Here is a 23179-nt window from a genome sequence, read left to right as displayed (position 1 = left end):
CTTTAAAAGGCTTTCTCTGTCAGCCCTGACGAGGTGGCTCAGTTGGGTGGAGCGTTATCTTGTACACCAAAAAGGTTGTGGGTTCCATCTCTGGTTGGGGCACATGTAGGAATCAGCCAATCAGTGTTTCTGTTTCTAAATCAATAAACATATCATTGGGTGAAGTTTTTTTTAAAGGGCTTCTTTGTCATTAATTTTTTAATTGTAATACTCACTTTATTGTGGTGGTCTAGACCTGAATTTGCAGTAGCTCCAAGGTATGCCTGTACTAAATCAGAATCTTCAGTGCAGGGGCCTGGAATCTGTATTCTTCTGTCATTAATATTTAAGTGGATTAAAATTTCATGTTTAAAATAAAAGAGTATCATTCAGTAATGTTAATGCTTACACATTTGATACTTTATAAGATTCATTTATATTGAGTCATTATATAAAAATTATTTTAATTACAGAACAAGCAGATTAACATGTTTTTAGATATGCTTTTTGTTTTAGGGAGAATTTTGGACAACATCATGGATAACACATTTCCTTGGCAAACCACAAACCTATTTCATTAAGTCTAAGGTACCCTCAATTTTAAAGAGGCACCTTTATTTTATGTATCATTAAGGAAAAATACTGCCAACTAAGCTGATACATTTTCTTTTCACTTAAAATGTTTAGTTTATACTTAATTAAAAAGCTCCTTTAGACTTACTTGGATATGGTATTTATCATATTGCTCTTGTGCATACAAAGAAAATATACATGACATAAATTGGTTAAAGCCTTTCTATCAGTGCTTCACATTGAGTCTGAATCTTTTGAATCATTTTTTTTTTAAGTCCTCACCCAAGGAAGAGGAAGTAGGGGTGGGGAGGGAGAGAAAGAGAGTCCCATTGATTAGTTACCTCCCATACCTGTCCCAACCGGGAATCAAAACCACAACCTTTTGTTGTATGGAACAACACTAACCAACTGAGGCACCTGGCCAGGGCTTGGGTCACCTTTTGACTCAGTTATCTGTGTCCATATCTTTCCACATGGGATGAAGATCTGTATTCTTGATACAGAGTTGGTGCGGCATTTCTCCAGGAATTTCTTTCAAGCCATTAACACTCATTCTGCAAATTTTTATGCTTGTTTTCCCCAACAGCAAGTACTGGTTGTTCACTGTATGAAATTCATTCTTTCTGTTCCTGTGCTTTTCTGTATACACAGCAACTTCATTTTAGTACCAATGAATGGTACAGTCTTTTTGAAGACTGTGGTAAATACAACATGGGTAGTACAACAGTTTATTCAGTCACTCAGTTGAAGTCATGTAGAGCATGTGTGTGCAGGCATGACAGCTGTTTGTCAGCAGTTGTAAGGCAGATCCTGATTCAAAGAAATTAAAATTTAAAAACGTGTATCTTACAATCAATGAAAGAAGCAAGTGAGATTCAGAGCGCTTAACTGGTATCAGATGTGAGGGGTTTCCAATAAAATTTTTTTACTTAATATTAAGTAATCAGTTATTGTTTGTGTTGATTTTTCAACCTTCTTTTGAAGGAAATCTCTATTTTTTACTTTTAATAATTTCAGGAGTCTGGGCAAGACTCACCCCTACCCCTCAAGAACTTAGAAGGAGGTAGATAAAAAGTTGCTTATATAGTTGAACTGTATGGGTGTGATGGGTGATTGATTCTTTTCTGTGAGGTGACCTATTTTCCTCTTTTATATAATCAACATATTGAAAGCAGTGTAGTATTTATTTATATTATACTTGAGGAAGAGGGGCAATTGAAGTATAGTTAGGTCTTTGTAAGGTTTTACTATGTTTCTTTATATTGTGTTCCTACTACTTAGTTCCCTTGGGGTATTTATGAACATTTGAGTTGGTTTGAAAACTTGTACTTTATTCTGGATATCAGAATTTCAGAGGTTCTTTTAGAAATAGTTCCACTGTTCACTGCATGATTTAATTATTTTCCCTAGGTCTCAGGATCATTCGGCCCAGCAAACAAATACCAGTGGAAGCAATGTTACCACGTCTTCAGCTCCTAATAGTAACTCCACATCTGGTTCTGCCACTAGCAACCCTTTTGGTTTAGGTAAGTGTCTTTAGTCATTTTTAAAGGGATTGGGAAAAAAAAATCCAACTACTTTCTTCCTAGGGTAGTTTTTATAAAATGACAAAATTAAACATTAAGTCACTTTAACAAAAACAATAAAAACGTCTATAGTTTCTGGGTTTATTGTAGGTATTAAAGAAGTAGTTGGGAATACAGAGATACTTGGTTAGCTTACACATACATTTAGTTAAATGGTCAATAAGTGGCACATTTCTTTTTAATAATGAAAGAGGTAGTACATGTAGGTATATACCTGATCTGACTACCACATAATTGAATCTAAGGAAGATTAGCTAATTGTTGGACATAAGCTAAGATCCTGAGTATAATTTTCTCACTTGTAAAATAAAGAGATCAGAATGCATTAATTATTTTTCTAACTGTCCCAAACACACAAAAAGGATGGGGCCTGGGAGCAAGCTCAGTGGTTAAGGATCTTCTGCATCAGTTTTATATATTGAGGTTCAATGGACGGTTTTGCTGGGAGGAAAAGTATTCTGAAGCTAACAATAGTTGAACTAGATAGATGTATGGCTTGGTCCTTCTTTCAGTTCTTAAGTTGTATGACAAGTACAGTACCTCAAAATGACATTTAAAAATATACATATATAGTGGAGAGGCTTGGGGGTACTTGGTGAAAAAGGTGAAGGGATTGAGAATTGGTAGTTTCAGAATAGACATGGGGATGTAAAGTACAGCATAGGAAATATAGTCAATAATATTGTAGTAACTGTGTATGGTGCCAGGTGAGTAAAATGGAAATATTGGTGGGGATGCTTTGTAAAGGATATTCTCTAATTACTATGCTGTATACCTAAAACTAATACAAAATAATACTGAATGTAAACTGTAATTGAAAAAAATAAATTAAAAAAATTTTAATGTATAATTTTCATATATCAAGGATCATACCTTTTATCTGTTCCAGAAAAAGTTTTTTAGTGATTTAGTTCTATGCTGAGTATGTTGGAAACATTAAAGATATGGCATAGATTCACATTTTTGTAAAAAGTGTTTGTTGCTTTTTCTAAAATCATCTGAGCTGCCTGTGTCTGGTTTAGGCAGGTGAGTTTTATATGGCAAAGTTATTAACACAAACAGTCTAGAGAGATTAAGATGAAATTATTTAGTGTTCAGACCCATGGAAGCTGTTGTTGAGGTGTAAATCTCTCTCCACTTCCCTCATTTTATAGGCAAAGAAATTAAAACCGCTATACATTTCCCTAATCCCTTAATTTCTAGTTTTATTCCCACATCTTCCTATCAATTACTCCATTTACTCTGTAGACTCAGCTTTTCTTTTTGCTGCCTCTTCTTATATTAAGGTCTATCCCCTGTGTAAAAGCCACAGAATCCTTTACTGCTACTTACTCTTTTGCTTTCCTTTTCAGCATTGAAAAAGACATTTTCTGGTTTTTGTTTCCCTTTCACTAAGTGTTCTGTGCCTATTTTTTGCCCTCATCACTTGACTGAAAATTCCCTTGATAAGGTCACCGTTGATCTTTTATCTTAGCTTGTCAAATTTAGTGGACACTTTAGATTTTAAGTCCATCTCTCTTAATGCTGATCAGTCTCCCCTTGAAATATTCTTCCTTTTATTCCTGATACTGTTTTCTCTTGGCTAGTTTTCTGGCCATTTTCTTTTAAAGATTTTTTTTTCTTAAAAAATTGTTTAAATTACAGTTTATGTTCAATATTATCTTGTATTAAGTTGTACAGAATTGTGGTTTGCCAGTCATACTTTACAAAGTGTTATTATGACCATTTTTTGTCTCTTTTATAGGTCCCTTTTCTTCCTGTTCCATATGGTATTGTTCCCCAGAGTTTTGCCTTATCTTTCTTCTTTTCTTTTACTCCATTTATTTTTCTTGAGTAACATTTTTCTAACTGTGTATCCTGGTGAGTCTCAAACCTGTACCTCAGCGCACATCATTTTTTAACTTCCTGCCTTGTATTCAATTCTCTTTGCTATTAACCGGTATTCTCCAAGTACCTTTATATGTGTCTCCTGAGAAAGCAAAGGAAAACGCTAGAAATGCAAACACTCACCATCTTGCCCCTTAAACCACTACCTTACCCCGCACCAAATCTGTTGAGCCATAACCTCACTTCTCTCCTACCCCATGCAATTATTGCTACCTTGATGTGGGTCCTCAATGTAAGAAACAAAACAACACTGTAATGGTTGTTCTGGGTCATTTCCACACTGTTGTTATTACAATAAGAATATTGTAAGTGACTATTCCACTTTGTTCCTTGTCTACCTTTCCATCCAGGCTACCCTGTGGTAATAGATAACCCCAGAATCAGTAGTTTATTACCACAAAGCTTAATTTCTTGGTCTGGAGCTTTCCTTCATGCTTTTTACTGGTCAGTGAGGCCCCCATCTGCGGTCTTCAGGGACTCAAGCTAACAGAATTCTGCCATTTTGTAGCTGCACTACTTGAAACATGGCAGAAGACAGAGCTTAAAGAGTCTCAAGCTGGACCTTTTATGCTTTGGCCAGATGTGACACCCATCATTTCTTGCAGTCCTTTGGCCATCTATTCATGTGGGCCTGCCCTACTGCAGAAAATATAAAAGGCTGTACATGAAATGTTTAGTAAGCACTGCTATCTGTGATTCTAGTCACACTGAATTTTTTGCTGTTTCACGAATACATCAATACCTATAGTTATTTCTATACTTTTTGTATATCATGTTTGCTGTGCCTAGTATTAAATCTTCTCCCAATGTTCTCCACTTCTTACCAACTTAATTCATTCTCCAAACTCATTAAGTGCCATCTTGTGGGAAAGCAGTCATCCCACTTAGGCAGATATTCCCATAATATCCTGTGACTATCTCTGTTGAATTACTTACTCTGCATTTGTTTTTCTTGTTATTCTTTCCCACTAGAGTGAGTTCTAAGGGTAGTTCTTGTGTCTTTTTTGTCACGTTTTCCCCAACATGTAGCATTGTCCCTGGCATACATAAAAAGTGCTCAGTAAGTGAGGAATGAATGCATTTGGTTGGTTGGTTATGTAATTTTTACAGTTACCATGTTGTGATAAGCACTCATCCTCTTGAATCTGTTGTTTCTCCATGATTTCATTCCATTGTGTGTCCTGGCCTTTTCTCTCCTTGTTTGGCAGCGGCTTTGCTCTATTCAGAGTTTGTAGGTGAATTGCTAAACTTAAATTAGCTTTCTGCAAAAAGGTTGTTAGAAGTGTAATCCAGTATAATTTTTCATTTCTTTCTTCCTTTAGCTGGCATATTTTAGGGTGTTTCTCTGACACCAGCCAATTTTCCAATTCCACATGGGTGTCCAGTAGTTCAATTCTGATATTACCTACCTGGAGTTAGTGTTAGATCCTGCAAGTTAAAGGCCTCAGTCCCCAAGACTGCTCCGATTTCAGGTAACAGCCCGAGTCCCAGACCACCTCTACTTCTGAACAGGTTTGGTAATTTGCTAGAATGGCTCACAAAACCCAGGAGGACACTTTACTTATGTTTACCACTTTATTATAAAGGACACAACTCAGAATTAGACAAATGGAAAAGAAGCACAGGGCAAGGTATAGGGGTTGAGGGAGAATACAGAGCTTTTATGCCCTCTCTGGGCATGCCATCCTAATAGCATCTAGATGTCTTCACCCACTGGAGGCTCTGCTCTCTAAATCTCATTGCTCAAGAGTTTTTACAGAGCTCAAGGTCTGGCCCCTTCTCCTCTTTTGAGGTTGATGGCAGTAAGAATTTTTCTGCTTCATTAAAATCTTTAGGAACCAATGTTGAATAATACATGTGGTCCGTTGTTGACCAAAATGTCAGTTATGTGACTATATATTTTTGGATTTGAAATACATATTTGATGGTTTTATTACCTAAACCTAAATCAGAGTGAATATATTTTTGGCTAATTTCAATTATAGAAATTAAACATGTATTTATGAAAGTAATTAGAATTCTGTTTTTGCTTTAAAGTGATTTTCTTTAATGGATTGTTAATTCCATTAATATTTTTGCATCTTCATTTTTTAGTACAGTCTTGTTAATAGTAAAATTTCTGACTTTTTTTTATGTGTCCTGTTTTTCTTTTTCCTGTTAGGTGGCCTTGGAGGACTTGCAGGTCTGAGTAGCTTGGGTTTGAATAGTGCCAACTTCTCTGAACTACAAAGCCAGATGCAGCGGCAACTTATGTCCAATCCTGAGATGATGGTCCAGATCATGGAGAATCCCTTTGTCCAAAGCATGCTTTCAAATCCTGATCTGATGAGGCAGTTAATTATGGCCAATCCACAAATGCAGCAGTTGATACAGAGAAATCCAGAAATTAGTCATATGCTGAATAATCCAGATATTATGAGACAAGTATGTGGAATGTTCTTTTAGTCCATTTAACTAGCATATATTTATTTTAGCATTTTTTATGCCTAAAGAGCTGGTCCTATAAGTATGGCTAAGCTAAAAAAGGAAACCCTAATATTCAGTAAAACTCAATGCACTAATTTGGACTCTTCGAACTTTGAATTTTCTGCTGTTTTAAAGGTCTTTGTAAAGTTATTTTTCAGATTTCAGAAACAGAGTCCAGTTCAGGAGATGGGCATTCACTTAAAACAGAGTGCTTCTTTCTTTAATTATTTGAATATTAGCTTGCTTTTTAGGCGAAATCCAAGAGGAATTATTTAAAATAATTTTGTGATTGAAATAATGAAGACTGATAATTCATAGAATTAAAGAACTTCATAAAACTAGGCAGTTAGTATCTGAAGTAATTCATGTGTTTTGGTGTTTGTTTTTTTTTAATGCAAATTTTCTTAGACATTGGAACTTGCCAGGAATCCAGCGATGATGCAGGAAATGATGAGAAACCAGGACCGAGCCTTGAGTAACCTGGAAAGTATTCCAGGGGGATACAATGCATTACGGCGCATGTACACAGATATTCAGGAACCAATGCTGAATGCTGCACAAGAACAGGTGATAGTACTGGCTCTGAGGCTCAGGCTAAGGGGTAGTCCCTGTTTTAACAAAAATATGTGTGTGATAAACCTTTATATGGGGAATGTGATTTTCATTAAAAAGTTTCATATCTGTTATTTAAAACAAAAACTTATTCTTTATGATTTTTGTCTTTTATTACAGTTTGGTGGTAATCCATTTGCTTCCTTAGTGAGCAGTACATCCTCAGGTGAAGGTAGTCAGCCTTCACGTACAGAAAATAGAGATCCATTGCCCAACCCATGGGCTCCACCGGCCCCCCAGAGTCCATCAGTTTCCAGTAGCACCACCAATGCTGCAGGGGGCACTGGTGGTAGTACTCCCAGCAGCACTGCTGGTCAGAGTTCTACTACACCAAGTTTGGGGCCTGGAGTAGGAGGTATGTTCGTAATAACTCACACTTCTTTGTTGTCCTCACTTGTTTAAATAATGAAAACTTCTTAATGCTGTTATTTTTTGTGCTTTTATTGGTGTATGACAAGTAGCTTTTATGAATTGCCTTTTCATGTTGTAAGGTTTTTTCTTTTTTAATTTTAAAAATGTTTTTAATTAATTTTTTTCTTTTATTTATTTCAGAGAGGGGGGAAAGGTGGGAGAAAGAGAGGGAGAGAAACATGGATGTGAGAGAGAAACATCAATTCGTTGCCTCTTACACATGTCTGACCAGGGACCAAACCCACAACCCAGGCATGTGCCCTGACTGGGACTCAAACCTGAGACATGACTGGAATTGAACCCACAACCTTTTTGGTATACAGGAAGACACTACAACCAACTGAGCCCTTTGGCCAGGGCTACAATAAACTTATCTAAACAACAAAAAATTAGTTCTGTGACTTTACTGAGATTTTTAAAAATTTAACAAATTGATACTCTATTTAAAGCAAGTGTCAGGAAACTTTTCCTGTAAAGGACCTCTTTGCAGGTCAAGAGGCAAAATCAAGAATACTACAGTACATTAGGGGATAACACATGTTTTTGCATGTTTTTTAATGGTGGGATTAAAAATATAATTGTGTATAGTATTTTTTTATACATATTTACATGTGATTGGAATGGAAGATTTTTTTAGGGATGATGTTTTTGCTTACTTGACATTCACACAATTTCTTGTCAAAATCAGTTGCAGCTCTGACTGGTGTAGCTCAGTTGGTTGGGCATTGGTCTGCAAAGAGAAAGTCACTGATTCAATTTTTGGTCAGGGCTCATACCTGGGCTGTCAGTCCCCAATAGGAGTGCCTATGAGAGGCAATGAATCAGATATTTTGCACGTCGATGTTTCTTTATCTCTTTTTCTCCCTCTTTCCCCCTCTCTAAAAATGATTATCCTTTAAAAAATCAATTGCAAATGTTCATCGATTAATAGTGATATATACTGTATTTTGCCATGTGTAATGTGCTACTGTGTTTCTATGCACATTATACACAGGATTATTATAACCATGGTATCTAATCATTATACTCATGTATAATGCACACCCTATTTTCCCCTCAAAAATTTGGTCATAAAGTTTGTGTTATACATGGCAAAATATGGGTAATGTGATTTTACTTATTTAATTCAAATACAGTTGTTTGGTATGGCAGAGGATTGGTTTTAGGATTCTCTGGATACCAAAATCTGTGATGCTCAAGTCCCTTGTATAAAATGATGCATTATTTGCATATAACCTATATTTGCATATAGGATGTGCCTGCATATCACTTTATTCATGTTGATTCAGCATAGAGCTTGGCACGGGACAAATTTAAGTTTTGCTTTCAGGAACTTTTTCGGGTTTTTTTTTTTTCTCTGAATGTTTCAATTTGTGGTTGGTTGAATCTGCAGATGCAAAACTCTTGGCTACAGAGGGCTGACTGTATTTATTCCAGAAACATATGATTTTAGTAGCATATTCATCAGTTGGAAAACATTAACAGGATTCTATTAGATTCTTTGCTGCTTTTATCATGTCATGGCAGATTAATCACTTCCAACTGAAGGTTAGGTGGTAGGCCTCAGTTATAGGTAAATAAGTTTTGAAATGGTGGAAGTGTTCTTTGCACTTGTGCTGAGGTCCAAAAAAGGGCTGCTGGAATGGCAATATTAGCTCAAAAATACATCTATTGCAAGTTTGTGGGAATGGAGTCCTTCTTGTTTTGGCCTTTGACAGTACAAGAACTTGTAAAGCAGCTTGACATTGCTTGTGATATGAACATTTTTGGTTGTTGAAATGACTTTACCACAGTATGAATTTCTCATGTAAATTTTTTTTTTTTGCCTTGTAATTTGTGTTGAATTAATTGAGAAACATTACCAAGTCTCTAGCAAAAGGTGATTTCCAAAGTCATTTAGTATTTCATATCAGTGGATGGGTAGTTCAAAAGAATTTCAATTTTAGCCCTGAGCTAAAAAAAAAAAATTGCAATAAAACTATGCTGAGCCACTGAGCTGCTGTGTGGTTGAGTAAGTCACGATATTTCTCCCAAAAGTCGTGAAATTGACTGTGGTTTAGTTCACAAAAGTGAATGATGTCTACCATTGATAACTCCTGCTGGTTGAATGACATGAGTCAAAACAATTTTTAGAGTACCTTCCAATGAATAAGACAGTAAGTAATCTTAGTCTTTGAATATATTATACGAGGGAGAACCCCCCCCCAAAAAAAAACCCCACAAAAACTGGCGTTATCTTATTGTCGTGAGAGGCAGCTTTTGGCTTCAGTGAAATTTTTTGATGGCTCTTTCTACACGTTTGCCTGTTTCATGATGGGTGATTTATGAGTGCACCTGCCCACACAGTGTCTGGTGTTCAGTTTTTGACCAAAAACAGCATGACCTCCGTGCCCCACCCTCCTATTCACATGGTCTCACCCCTAGTGACTTTTATTTTTGTATCCCTGGATAAAAAAAGTCTTCAATGGGAAATGTTTTGCTGATGTGGAAGAGGTGAAACAAAAATGGCAAAAGTACTAAAAGGCATCAAAACCGATGAGTTCAAAAGCCGTTTTGAACAATGGAAAAACACATCTTGATAGGTGTATTGCATCAAATAGAGAGTACTTTGAAGATGACTGAAGTTTTAAGAATAAATAAACAATTTTTTATAAATAAATTACAGGGGTTTTGGGAGTCTCCCTTGTATTTTTATAAGCTTTGTATATTTGTCCAACTAATCCTTTTACTCCTCCACATTCTTTTATCACTATCAGATATAGCACATTTTAGCAGATTCTACTTAAGGTTGTTCTTAACTAGTATTTTCTCAATTTTGAAATAGTTTACCTGTAGTTATTCCATGCAGACTGTTTTGGAGACTAAGTTTTCAGTCCCTTCTAACTTGGCATTTACCCCTCAAGTTAAACAGGAACTGAGTAGTATTAGTAACATCTACCAGCTCATCAAGAACCAAGGTATACCACTCAAAATAATTTACATTGTTTCCTGTTTTTTTCTTTTTTAAATTAATTTTTAAAATTTTAATGTATTTTATTGGTTGTGCTATTACAGTTGTCCCAATATTTTTCTCCCCTTTATTCCCCTCTGCCCTATATTCCCCCTCCCACCAGCATTCCCCCACCTTAATTCATGTCCATGGGTCATACATATAAGTTCTTTAGCATCTCCATATCCCATACTATTCTTAACCTCCCCCTGTCTATTCTGTACCTACCATTTATGCTTCTTATTCCCTGTACCTTTTCCCCCATCCTCCCCACTGATAACCCACCATGTGATCTCCATTTCTGTCATTCTGTTCCTGTTCCAGTTGTTTTCTTAATTTGTTTTTGTTTTGTTTTTTAGGATCAGTTGTTGATAGTTGTGAGTTTCTTTCATTTTACTGTTTATATTTTTGATCTTCTTTTTCTTAGACAAATCCCTTTAACATTTCATATAATAGGGGCTTGGTGATGATGAACTCTTTTAACTTGGCCTTATCTGAGAAGCACTTTGTCTGCCTTTCTATTCTAAATGATAGTTTTGCTGGATAGAGCAATCTTGGATATAGGTCCTTGCCTTTCATGATTTTAAATACTCCTTTTCAGCTCCTTCTTGCCTGCAAGGTTTCTTTTGAGAAAGCAGCTGATAGTCTTATGGGACCTCCTTTGTAGGTAACTCTCATCTTTTCTTTTGCTGCTTTTAAGATTCTCTCATCTTAATCTTGGGTAATGTAATTATGATGTGCCTTGGTGTGTGCTTCCTTGAGTCCAACTTCTTTAGGACTCTCTGAGCTTCCTGGACTTCCTCGAAGTCTATTTCCTTTGTCAGATTAGGGAAATTCTCTTTCATTATCTTTTCAAATAAGTTTTCAATTTCTTGCTCTTCCTCTTTTGGCACCCCTATGATTCAGATGTTGGAATATTTAGTTGTCCTGGAGGTTTCTAAGCCTCTCCTCATTTTTTTGAATTCTTATTTCTTCATTCTGTTCTGGTTGAATGTTTCTTCCTTCTTTCTGGTCCAAACTGTTGATTTGAGTCCTGGTTTCCTTCCCTTCACTGTTGGGTGCCTTTATTTCACTTTTCATAGCTTTCACTTTTTCCTCTATTTTCCAGCCATACTCAGCCATTTCCATGAGCATTCTGATTATGAGTGTTTTGAAATCTGCATCTGATAGGTTGGCTATCTCTTCATCACTTAGTTGTATTTTTTCTGGAGCTTTGATGTGTTCTTTCATTTGGACTGTATTTCTTTGTTTTGGTGCATTGTAAGGGACGGAGCCTTAGGTGTTCACCAGGGCAAGGTAAGCTGCATTGTGGTGCTATATGTAAGGGAAGGGTCCGAGAGGAAACAGTGCCATTTGTTCAGCTTTCTGCCACCTTTCAGTCACTTCCTCTGCTACCCACAAGCATATTGGGCCCTTCTGGTGCTGATTCCCAGGTGGGTAGTTTTGTGGTTGTTTTCGTATATGGTCTAGGACCCTGTGGATCTCCAAAGAACTCTCCTGTGAGGCGGGGAGTTTCTCATGCCAACTCAGCCCCCACAGGTGTTTTCAGCCAGGGGTTTTCAGGCTTTATTTCCCTGCACTGGAACCCTGAGTTACTTGGCCTGTCTCGCTCCCTAGCTGTTCCTCCTGGTTCATCCCCACACAAATTGGGACTGCCTGCTCTGCCAGCAGCTGCCTCACCAGGAGTCCTCTCCACCCCACTGCCCATCTTCACCCCTCCTGCCAGTCTGGATGAATGTTTCTTCTTTAACTACTTGGTTTTGGACTTATATACAGTTTGATTTTCTGGCAGTTCTAGTTATTTTTTTGTTTTTTAATTTGTTGTCCTTCTTTTGATTGTGTGAGGAGGCAGAGTATATCTACCTACGCTTCCATGTTGGCTGGAAGTCAGTGCATATATTCTTTTCAATTAGTGTTTTGGGTTTCTTGGGACATGTACATGTATATCCTGAAATGGAATTTCTGGGTCATAAGACAGTTGTTAATTTTTTGAGGAACCTTTATCCTGTTTTTTATAGTGACTGCACCAATCTACATTCCCATCAACAGTGCATGAGTGTTCCGTTTTCTGCACATCCTCATCAACACTTTCTGTTTGTGATATCTCATTGTAGTTTTAATTGTTGTTTCTCTGATGATTAGTGACCTCGAGCATCTTTGCAATGTCTGTTGGTCATTTATATGTCCTCCTTAGAGAAGTTTGTCTTCAGGTTCTCTGCCCATTTCTTAATTAGATTTTTTTGGTATTGCATTATATGAGATTTTTATACATTTTGGATATCATCCCTTTATGGGATGTGTCATTGTCTTTTCATTTTGTTGGTGCTGTTCCTTGCTGTTCAGAAATTATTTAGTTTGATTTAGTCCCATTTGTTTACTTTTTCTTTTCTTTCCCTTGCCTGAGGAGATATATCAGAAAAAATAATTGCTTAGAGAAATGTCAGAGATTTTACTGCCTGTGTTTTCATGTAGCAGTTCTGCGGTCTGAGTCTTACATTTAAGTCTTAATCCATTTTGAGTTTATTCTTGTGTATGGTATAAGATGGTGATGGTTTCATTTTTTTTTGGCGTGTATCTGTCCAATTTTTCCAAGACCATTTATTGAGTAGACTGTCTTTACCCCGTTGTATGTTTTTGCCTCCTTTTAAAAATATTAATTGACCATATAAATGTGGGTTTATTTCTGGGCTCTGTAATTCTGTTCTGTTGTTCTATAAGTCTGTTTTTATGCCAGTAGTATACTGTTTTGGTTACTATAGCTTTGTAGTATATTTTGATAACAGGTAGTATGATACCTCTAAATTTGTTGTTTTTTTCCTCAAGATCGCTGTGGCTTGTTCAGGGTCTTTTGTGGTTTTATATACATTTTGGATTATTTGTTTCTTGTTCTGTGAAATACAGCATTGGTATTTTGATAGGGATTGCATTGAAAAATATTTGTTGTTTCTTTTTAACCATTTAAAAAGTGTAAAAATTATTTTCAGCTCCTGGGCTGTACAGAAACAGGTTACGGGTCATATTTGTCCTGCAGGGTATGTTTGTCACCCTGTCTGAGAATATTCTTGGACTCTAGGATGTGGAAGAAAACTAAATTACAACAACATGAGAAAAATAGGAAAAACAAAATTATCTTTAAAAACCCAGCAGAATTATGGAAGCACTCAAGATCTTGCTTCCATGTGTGTTGTCAGTTTGGCTCACATAAACTCTTAGGAAAACCAAATAGCAGCAGAATTATAGTCTGAAAAGACAAATGGGAAGAATCAAATGTTTTATGTCTGATAAAACAACAATGGATAGAATGAGAACCTAAGAAAAATGAAAAAGCTAATGAGTTAATAAGTGCACATGAATTTGAGAATATATTTGAGTTTATCTAGTCAGCAAGTAAAAATCTGGATATATATTGAAAAAATCATTTAATTTTCAAAAAAGTTGATGTCACATAAATTTAGCTGTAGTGCTCAGTAAAACAAAAACAAGAAAAACTAGAGAATAGTAGTAATAAGCACATTACACATTATCTAACTTAACCGTCACAACCAGGCTATGAAATAGAGACTATTTACCTCATTTTACAGATAGAAAAACTGAAGTATGAAAAAGCCATATAATTTCTCCAAATTTATATAGTTAGGTCTGATTTGAAACAAGGTACATAATATGGCTCCAGACACTACTCTTAGTCACTATGCTGTCTGGTCTTTGAAATGTTAAATGTGTCTGCCATTTTATCAGTGAGTGCCAGTATGCAAAGAAAATGGGATGGAGGCCTTCATTTATTTTTTCATTAGTGAGACAGCTTTTTTATTTATAAGTGTGAGCATATTGAGTGCTCAATATGATTCTAATTTAGTGATCCTGGAGGATAAGTTGGCTCAGACTTACTCAATTTATGGAATTTTTCAGTAGCAACTTGGATCATACCCAGTTTTTGCTTAAATAGACTATAGAACTTAACTTTTCCATTAGATGTGATTTTACTGTGAATACAACCAGAATGTTTAAAATCCATTAGGTCTCTTTTACTGGTATATGTTGGGCATGTAGTTTTGGAGATCTTAATTTTAAAATTCTTTATTAGTTAAATTGATAAGTCATATATGTACTCACTAACAATTGCTAAAATTTTGCACACATATGGCTTTAAAACATTCACTTTTTATTTTTAAACTTTCAGCTAGTATGTTCAACACACCAGGAATGCAGAGCTTGTTGCAACAAATAACTGAAAACCCACAGCTTATGCAAAACATGTTGTCTGCCCCCTACATGAGAAGCATGATGCAGTCACTAAGCCAGAACCCTGACCTTGCTGCACAGGTGAGTTTGTAATTGAATTTGAAAAGGACTGTGCAGTGTGAATTGAAATAGCTTAATCAAGTAATTGTGATTTTGGCGTATTTATGTTGTGTAGCTACGTTAACACACACCTGAAAAGTAGGTAACCTCTCCACTTTTTGTACAGTTTCTTTGCAGCCTCAATTCTGTCATTCACTGGGCAGAAGTGCAGTGCACATTTACTTTGTGTGTACATAATGGTGATTTAGGAGATGAATACAAAAGTTTTGGATCACTTTCTCTTTCAAAGATAGATTTCTTTTGTGAAATATAAGTCTTGAAAGTGATTAAGAATAGTATTAATATACTTGAAATACTTTTATTTATTAGATCATACAGATTCTGAGTAATAGTCATGTTCAAGTGGCTGTTACAAAGTAGCCTGAAATTGCTATTAAAGGCAGAGAGATATTTGTGGGAACAGTGTTCTCAGTTTTTCCATTATGGATCACCATCACCACCAAATTTGAATTTATTCATCTATCTTTATTCATTTATCTAACTTGTTACTAAAGAAACCATTATGAAAAAAATTAGTGGGTCTCCACCCTAGCTGAATGTTAAGGATCACTTTGGGAGCTTCCCATCTTGAGAGATTTTGATATAACTGCATTGGATCCTTTTTTTGTTTGTTTTTCTTTAAACCCCCAAGTTCCCTAGATTATTCTGATGTACCCCTAGGTTAAGAACCATTGGTCTTGGAAAACCTTGGAGAATGCGAGACAAGCCTTGATCACGTATAGTTTATAATTGCTATTTTTAAAGAATGGTTTCTGTAGAGTGTTATGAATTTGAAATAGTTTATTTTATAGTTTATTTCCATTTCTAAAACTTTAAAAACTTTTTACAGATAATCACTTCATTATGTCAAATGAAACGGTTCTAAAGTCTGCAGCATTGTTTCAAGTATATAGCATATATCTTTGAGCTATAGTTGTTAGCAATAACATCTGCCCTCTTAAAATTTGTGGAATTGGAAATAAAGAACCAGTTTTTTTTATTTTTCCCTCATTCCTTTCCTTCTTCCCTCCCAGTCACAAGTTTTTAGGTTAATTTTTATATATACTTAATTTTGTATATTACAGGTAAGTTTTATTGTTTTATTCACATGTAGATTATCACACTGAATATATTAGTATTAAATGCCGCATTTACTGTTACTGCACTTCTGTTTAAAATAAATGTGGAATTATGTATGTAAAATGATCTTATTTGTGTTTTTAAATGTATATTTGACTAATAGTTAACATTGAATGTACAATCTTGCCTTAAAATTTGACTTTAACAGGCACATTCCCAGCCATTTTAACTAACAATTCTACATCTGTGAAGTAGAGGACTTTCCTCTATTCTACTTTTACTTTAAAGCAAAATGTTAACAAAGAAGGCTAGATATGAGTGTCTTTTATTATAGACAATTTAGAAACATTTACAATGTACTATGGTTATGAGCAGTTTAAAGTTTGTAGTTCTCTATTCTGATTTTGATTTTTAGACATAAACAGGTAAGTTAGAAATATCCAGTGACATGCTTTTTAAAATAACCTGAATTCTGCAAGATAAATGTGATAACTTCATTAATGTGTTTGTAATAAAAAGTTTTGACTGGAGCCAATAAAGAAGCAGGTTTGTTGATCTCAAGTAGGTATTACTTTATTTGCTGTGAACTTATTGGTCACTTTGAAATAAACACTGTATATCTATAAAACATTATTTGACTTTTGCTTTAGATACTTCTAAAAAAAATCCACGTTGCAACAAAAGATTAGCTAAAGAAGGGAGAGAGGAATTCTCTGTACTTCCAATATTTACATACAATTACTCTTATATATGGTTAACCACTTAGGGCAAGGGTCGTTTTCCCCCAACTTTGGGCCAGTAAATAGGCTATCAGTAAATCATTCTTAGTTGACTTTTCACTCTGGGGGAAAACTGATACAGAATTTGTCTTTTTCAAAGCTATGAGGATTTACTAGTTTCTGGTTACTCGGAGTGTGTATTGAAATTTTATTTTCAGGTATCTAGCGTCATGTTAATACTGAACCCGACTTTTTAATTCCAATACCTATTTGATGGTTAGGGAGCATGACACTTTTCTCATCTCTGGTGATAGTGAGGTGCAATCCAAAGGCTAATCTTGGTGTTCTTAAATGGATTTACATCTTTCAGGCCTTAAAAGTATTTTAATACTTTCCCCAGAGATCTGTTGATGCTAGTCCTGGGCTGATTTTTACCAAGGTGGTTGCTCCATTTCTCTGGCAAGGTGGTTGCTGGTCTGTGGTGTTATTTTTCTGGACCTAATATTAGCTGTTTTGTAGTAGGCTATTATAGTGATTCCAGATCTAGATTTTCTTTGTGCTTGCTACTTGTGTGTTGAGGTGTCTTAGCAAGCCAATCATAGTTTCATGTGTTGTTTATTCTGTCGGTGTAGCAGAAAATGTATCCTGTGAATGCCAGTTACTCCCATTTTTCTTTCAAGGGCAGGTATCTTTGCTCAAAGAAGAGCCTAAGAAAATGATTGCTTTTAATTTTTAGGATATTGCATGTCATCATAATCACCATTCTCATTGACAGAGAAGATGCCTTTTGTATTTTTTCTGGAGATCACTCTTGTGGACAGTATCTTCCCTTTCTTTTTTATTCATGTTCTACCTTCCTCCTTTTTAAATGCCAGGTTAAGCAGTTGGGGGAAGATAGACTATTAAGCAAGGTACATTACTTGTTTCAGATATTTCCAGTTAAAATTGTTTGAACACTTGCCCCATAGATGATGCTGAATAATCCCCTATTTGCTGGAAATCCTCAGCTTCAAGAACAAATGAGACAACAGCTCCCAACTTTCCTCCAACAAGTGAGTAAGAAAAGATGCTAGCTATCTTTGGTAATGATTTGCTTGAAAAAGTTTGATAAACCTTTTCCTTTGCTCTCTGGCTGATAGCAAAACGTAGAATGGAGTCTGGTAATGCTGTCAATTCGCAGAGAATTCTGCTTGATCTTAACTGAACCCCATTTCACTGCTTACCTTTTGTTTATGTTTATATTTCTTAAACAAATTCTGAGGAAAGGACCATTTTGTTTTTGCTTTTGAGGATTTAGGATTTTAAATGCTTTCTCAATACCATAAACCATTTTCTGTCACTTTATTAACTTTGAAGTACTTCATTGTGTCTATGTCATGCATTATGGTTTAACTAATCTTGAGTAACAGGAAAGAGCTACCCTGTCCTATTTTATAGGTTTGGTTTTTTTGTACTGTTTTAATTCCTTGAAATTAATAGAACACCTGTTTTTCAAGGGGGATTGATCACATTTCCTCAGACTCAGAATTAGCAAGATTAAAATTGTCCGTGTTGTCATGTAAGGAAGATTTTATTATTCAGAAGTACTTCAGCTTGCCATGGTATTTTAGTATTGAAAAAGATAAAGAAATCAGTCTTGGTATTTTGAAGTCAATCTTGGTAGTTCTAGGGCTTAAATGATTCTCAGTCTGTAAACCATTATCCAAGATTTGTTAGTGCTTTTGATCTATTGTAATGATGTACACCCAGCTATATTGGTTATTCAGGTGGTATATATTGAAAGTAGTGAAGCTGAACTCAGGACATATGTATTAACCTCAAATTTGGAACTATTGTTTTACAGTTTAGTTTACTGGAGAAAATTGTTATATCAGCAACAAATAACACTGGATCAGGAGGAATCTGTGGCCTTCACCATATGACCGTGTTACATTAACTCTGTGCATTTGGAGTTGTCTCTTAGAAATGATACTTTTACCTTCTGTTGGAGAAAGGGAACCAGGTGTGGCTTCTAGAGGAACCCCTAATTGTCTTGTGTTATGAAAAATGGCTTTCATGATGGATTTGGGAGATCAAGTAACAATTTGCACACTAGGTTTACTGTCGGAAAGGAGGTGCTCGTGTTTATTTCGGGAAAGGAATTATGGATTATCAGTGTCTAGCAATAAAGTTTTTTATTTTCTCCAGAAGCATAACAAAGAAAACATTTAATTTTACCTTCACTGATTGTAATTCCCCCATAATCACTGTTTTCTTCCTTAGATGCAGAATCCTGATACACTATCGGCAATGTCAAACCCTAGAGCGATGCAGGCCTTGTTGCAGATTCAGCAGGGTTTACAGACATTAGCAACGGAAGCCCCCGGCCTCATCCCAGGGTAGGCTTATTTGAGGAAGATTATGAAAGTACACAACAGTTAACTTTCTCTTTTGGAGAATTTAAAGATTTATTTACTTATTTATTTTTAGAGAGAGGGGAAGGGAGGGAGAAAAACATTGGTATTCAAGAGAAAGATCAGTGGGCTGCCTCTTGCATGCCCCCAACTGAGGACCGGGCCGCACAACCCAGGCCATGTGCCCAGATTGGGAATCAAAGTGGCAACCTTTCGGTTTGTGGGAAGACACTCAACCCAGCTACACCAGTGAAGACTCTTTTGGAGATTTTTAGACTTAATATCTTTTTGTCTTTTTGTTGAGATTGTTTTTAAGACAGAGCTTCAAAGTAAAAAAAAAAGAGCTCTCATTTAAAGAGTGTAACTTAGCTAATGTTATGTTAAAATGTCACTGATTTTTTAACAGTTGGCTTGATCTGGCCTCTTGTTTTGTAGGAATTTAGATTTATTATCAATTTGTGCTTTCCCTAGGTTTACTCCTGGCCTAGGGGCATTAGGAAGCACTGGAGGCTCTTCAGGAACCAACAGCTCTAGCTCTACCACTAGTGAAAACCCAAGTCCCACGGCAGCAACCACCGAACCTGGACACCAGCAGTTTATCCAGCAAATGCTGCAGGCTCTTGCTGGAGTAAATCCTCAGGTAGTGGTTCTTTTTCGCTCACATTTTGCATTCCTTAATGTTATAAATCCCCTCCCCCTCAAGAAAAAGAAAGAAAAGAATGTGGCAATCCTTTAGAGTTTTGACTGTAATCAAAGGTACAGTCTTAAGAATATTGATTCTAAAGCAGGCATTATTAAAATTGTTAACTTTGCTACTATATCAGACACTAAAGGAAATGTTTTGGTTGTAGAAAAGAAATGCTAAAACTCTGCCTTACTTTTTACAAGGTACCTTTAAAAATGTATTGTGTTGAGTTTATAAAGTCTGTCAGGGAGGAATGAGAAAGTCAGTTATCCCAAATACCTCCTGATCAACTATTTTCTACCCAGTCTTTGTATTTTAACTTAAAAAAAGAATCTACCTAGAAACAGAGACATGGAACAGACTGACAGCTGTCAGAGGGGTGGGGGAGGGTGGTACTGGATGAAAGAAGGTGAAGGGATTATTAGCCAAAGAATATACATGCGTAACCCAGATACACAGACCACAGTGTCGTTATTGCTGGAGGGGAGGAGGAGCTGGGGCAATGAAGAGGGGGAAATGGGGACATCTGCAGTAGTATTCATAAAAACCAAGGAAGAAAAATCCCGGCTACCTCATTCCGCCCACTACTATCTCCTGGGGTAACTTGTGTTACATGTATACACCTCATAAATATGTCTAAAAAATGTGGGCTGATAATAATGTTCTTGTATCTGGAAACATTTACCGGCTTGGCCCAGAGTCTGCCATTATGCAAAGATTATTGCAGTTCAAACCCATTGTAGTAGGTTGCCTCCAAACTTCTGCATGGCAACAATATAACATGCTTAATGATTTTTAAGCCTTATTAAATATAATAAACAGGGCAGGGTTTTATCTTACACAAGTATTTGTTTCCTGACTCCTAGCATGGCTTCTGACTCAGTAAATATCCATGGATTTAATAAGAAGAAAAGATTTTAGATATTGGACAGAGAGTTGTTATAAAAAGTTGCACAATCTGTAGGCTTCCCCATTATTAGGTTGGCCTGGTTGGTTGATCATTTGTGCATTTTTGTCTTACCTCATTTGTGAAGAAAGATATGACACTGCTGAGTTATCAGAAGTACACTCTTTGGGCCTGAAATTGGACGTCTTCTGAAGATTGTGACTGGCCAGTGCAGAAATTGAACCCATAGTCTAAGCCTCAGTAAAACTTTAGAATTTTATGTATGAGGACACTGGCTTTTATAATTACCCAGTTGGTCAATAGCTACAAAATAAATAATCTAATTCTAAACTATTTGCATATACAGATTTCTTAATTGTTCATGAGCTTCTTAAATATTTGTAAAATAATGGTTGAGGTTTACTAAGCTATATTTTTAAGTATGTGATCTACTTGACATGATTGTTTAGGTATAAATTAGACTACTTAAAATAACAAAATAAAGTGCTAACGGACTTTTAAATATGTTGAAAAAGCTTTAAGAGATAGGCCAGTGCTTTTGTAGCTCGGAGTTTTGGTTAATTTTTTTTTTTTTTAACAGCTACAGAATCCAGAAGTCAGATTTCAGCAACAACTGGAACAGCTCAGTGCAATGGGGTTTTTGAACCGTGAAGCAAACTTGCAAGCGCTGATAGCAACAGGAGGCGATATCAACGCAGCTATTGAACGGTTACTGGGCTCCCAGCCATCATAGCAGCATTTCTGTATCTTGAAAAAATGTAATTTATTTTTGATAACGGCTCTTAAATCTTTAAAATACCTGCTTTATTTCCTTTTGACTTTTGGAATTCTGTGCTGTTATAAACAAACCCAGTATGATGCATTTTAAGGTGGAGTGCAGTAAGATGTGTGGGTTTCTCTGTGTTTTTGTTTTTCTTTTTCTTTTTTGGAACAATGGGAATCAACGCTTTTTCATTTAAGGCTACTGCATGCATCAAACACTTCTGCATTTCTTGTAATTTTTTAAAAGAATCACCATTTATAGTTGGGTGAACAGATTTTTGTCCTGCATCTGTCCAGTTTATTTGCTTTTTAAACATTAGCCTATGATAGTAATTTATGTAGAATAAAAGCATTAAAAGAAGCAAATCATTTGCGCTCTATAATTTGTGGTACAATATTGCTTATTGTGACTTTGGCATGTGTTTTTTGCAAACAAAATGCTGTAAGATTTATACTACTGACAGTTTTACTTTATTTGTATACAATATATTATGCACATTTGGGACTGCATTTCTAGAAACATACTGCAGTAGATTATCTGAGCAAAACACTTGTAACCAAAAAAGTAAAGATAAGGACATACTTTGAAGTATTTCCTAATTGTGTAGAATCTTACAGCATCTTTGATAAAACATCTCTCAGCAAAAGTGTCAGTTGGTCAGGTTTGTTGAGTCGTAAAGCTGATTCTGGTTATCTCTTAAGGACATTTAATTGTACAGACATCATAATGTAACATTGTGTCAACATTCACTGATTGATTGTAAATTACCGTAATTTTTGTGCTGACTGAAGGAGCACTGTAGTATAACCCAAAAGTGCATTTGCCTAGGACTTTTCAGCTTCTCCCATAGGTAGTTTAACAGGCATTACAGTTTGTAATTGAAATATGTTGCTTTCACTGAAAGTGTCTTGATGCTTCAGTTATTTTTAATCACCATATAAAAATAGAACTATCTTTTGGGTTTTCAGATTTCTTATGCACAGGCAATACATGAATTTAAAATGATTTGTGAGCTACTTGTTTCTGAAGTGTTTTGGTAGTTTTATTAAGGACTAGTTAAATATTGTGCTTTTCAGAGCCTCAGAGAAGGGGAACTTGAGGGAGGGGGCGGGGATCTATCCTGGATTGGGCCAGTCTGAATAATACTGGCAGCCAAGATTCTGTTAGGATTTCTGTGCTTATAGTGTAGTAAACAAGTATCATTCAGGGGTGAAAAACAAAGAGCCGTTTTAACAATGTTGAGTACATTTGGCTGTTCTACAGCCTTTTTCTTTCCTCCCCAGAAAAGTTCTGTTTGCCTAACTCTCAAATTGTTGGTGTGGTACATTCCTTTAGGACCAATTAAAACATAACTTTGGGGTCAGTAATATAATTTGGCTGACTCTGGTTCAGTATTCTCTTAGGTCATTGTAGTCTCTCATGTACAGGAAATTAAAATGTTGAAGTTACCTAAAATGAGTTCAGACCAATAAAATCACAGGAAATACAAGTTGAATTCCATTACTTCTGTAAGTTGCTTGCTATTAAAAAGGGTCAAGAGGTCAGGTTGTCCACCAGCTGGTGCACTGTTCTGACACTTTCCCCAGGAGGAAAACCTGTGTGAAGGTCAAGGTGGAGGCGTGGCTAGAAGACGTTGTTAAGGATGATGTTCATGTGTCTTTGCTCTCTCTACCTTATGCCGCAGTCTGGTTTAAAAACTTCTGTAAATGGTGGTATACCGTACGGGATAGTGTCATAACTAATTTGACAGTTTATTAATCAAAAATAACAATAAATCTCTAGCTTTTA

General features: G+C 35.9%; 1 protein-coding gene across 2 annotated transcripts in view; it reads left to right on the top strand.

The window, feature by feature from the left end:
• The window catches only part of UBQLN1 (ubiquilin 1), a 40916-nt gene extending 17737 nt beyond the window's left edge, over positions 1–23179 (top strand). The window contains exons 3-11 of one of the 2 annotated variants that reach the window (XM_045840579.1): positions 1963–2078; positions 6187–6449; positions 6900–7058; positions 7224–7458; positions 14684–14826; positions 17612–17695; positions 18906–19021; positions 19508–19676; positions 21209–23179. In XM_045840579.1, coding sequence (XP_045696535.1) covers positions 1963–2078; positions 6187–6449; positions 6900–7058; positions 7224–7458; positions 14684–14826; positions 17612–17695; positions 18906–19021; positions 19508–19676; positions 21209–21361 — 1438 coding nt within the window. In that variant the 3' untranslated portion in view covers positions 21362–23179. The remainder of the gene's footprint in view (positions 1–1962; positions 2079–6186; positions 6450–6899; positions 7059–7223; positions 7459–14683; positions 14827–17611; positions 17696–18905; positions 19022–19507; positions 19677–21208) is intronic. The other variant, XM_045840580.1, reaches the window with a different exon arrangement.

This window comes from Phyllostomus hastatus, unplaced genomic scaffold (genome assembly GCF_019186645.2).
Source record: "Phyllostomus hastatus isolate PE091 unplaced genomic scaffold, TTU_PhHast_1.1 phas_contig_34, whole genome shotgun sequence".
In the NCBI taxonomy this organism is placed as follows: Eukaryota; Metazoa; Chordata; class Mammalia; order Chiroptera; family Phyllostomidae; genus Phyllostomus; species Phyllostomus hastatus.
The sequence above is the reverse complement of the archived record's forward strand: the minus strand, read 5'-3'. Positions and strand labels throughout refer to the sequence as shown.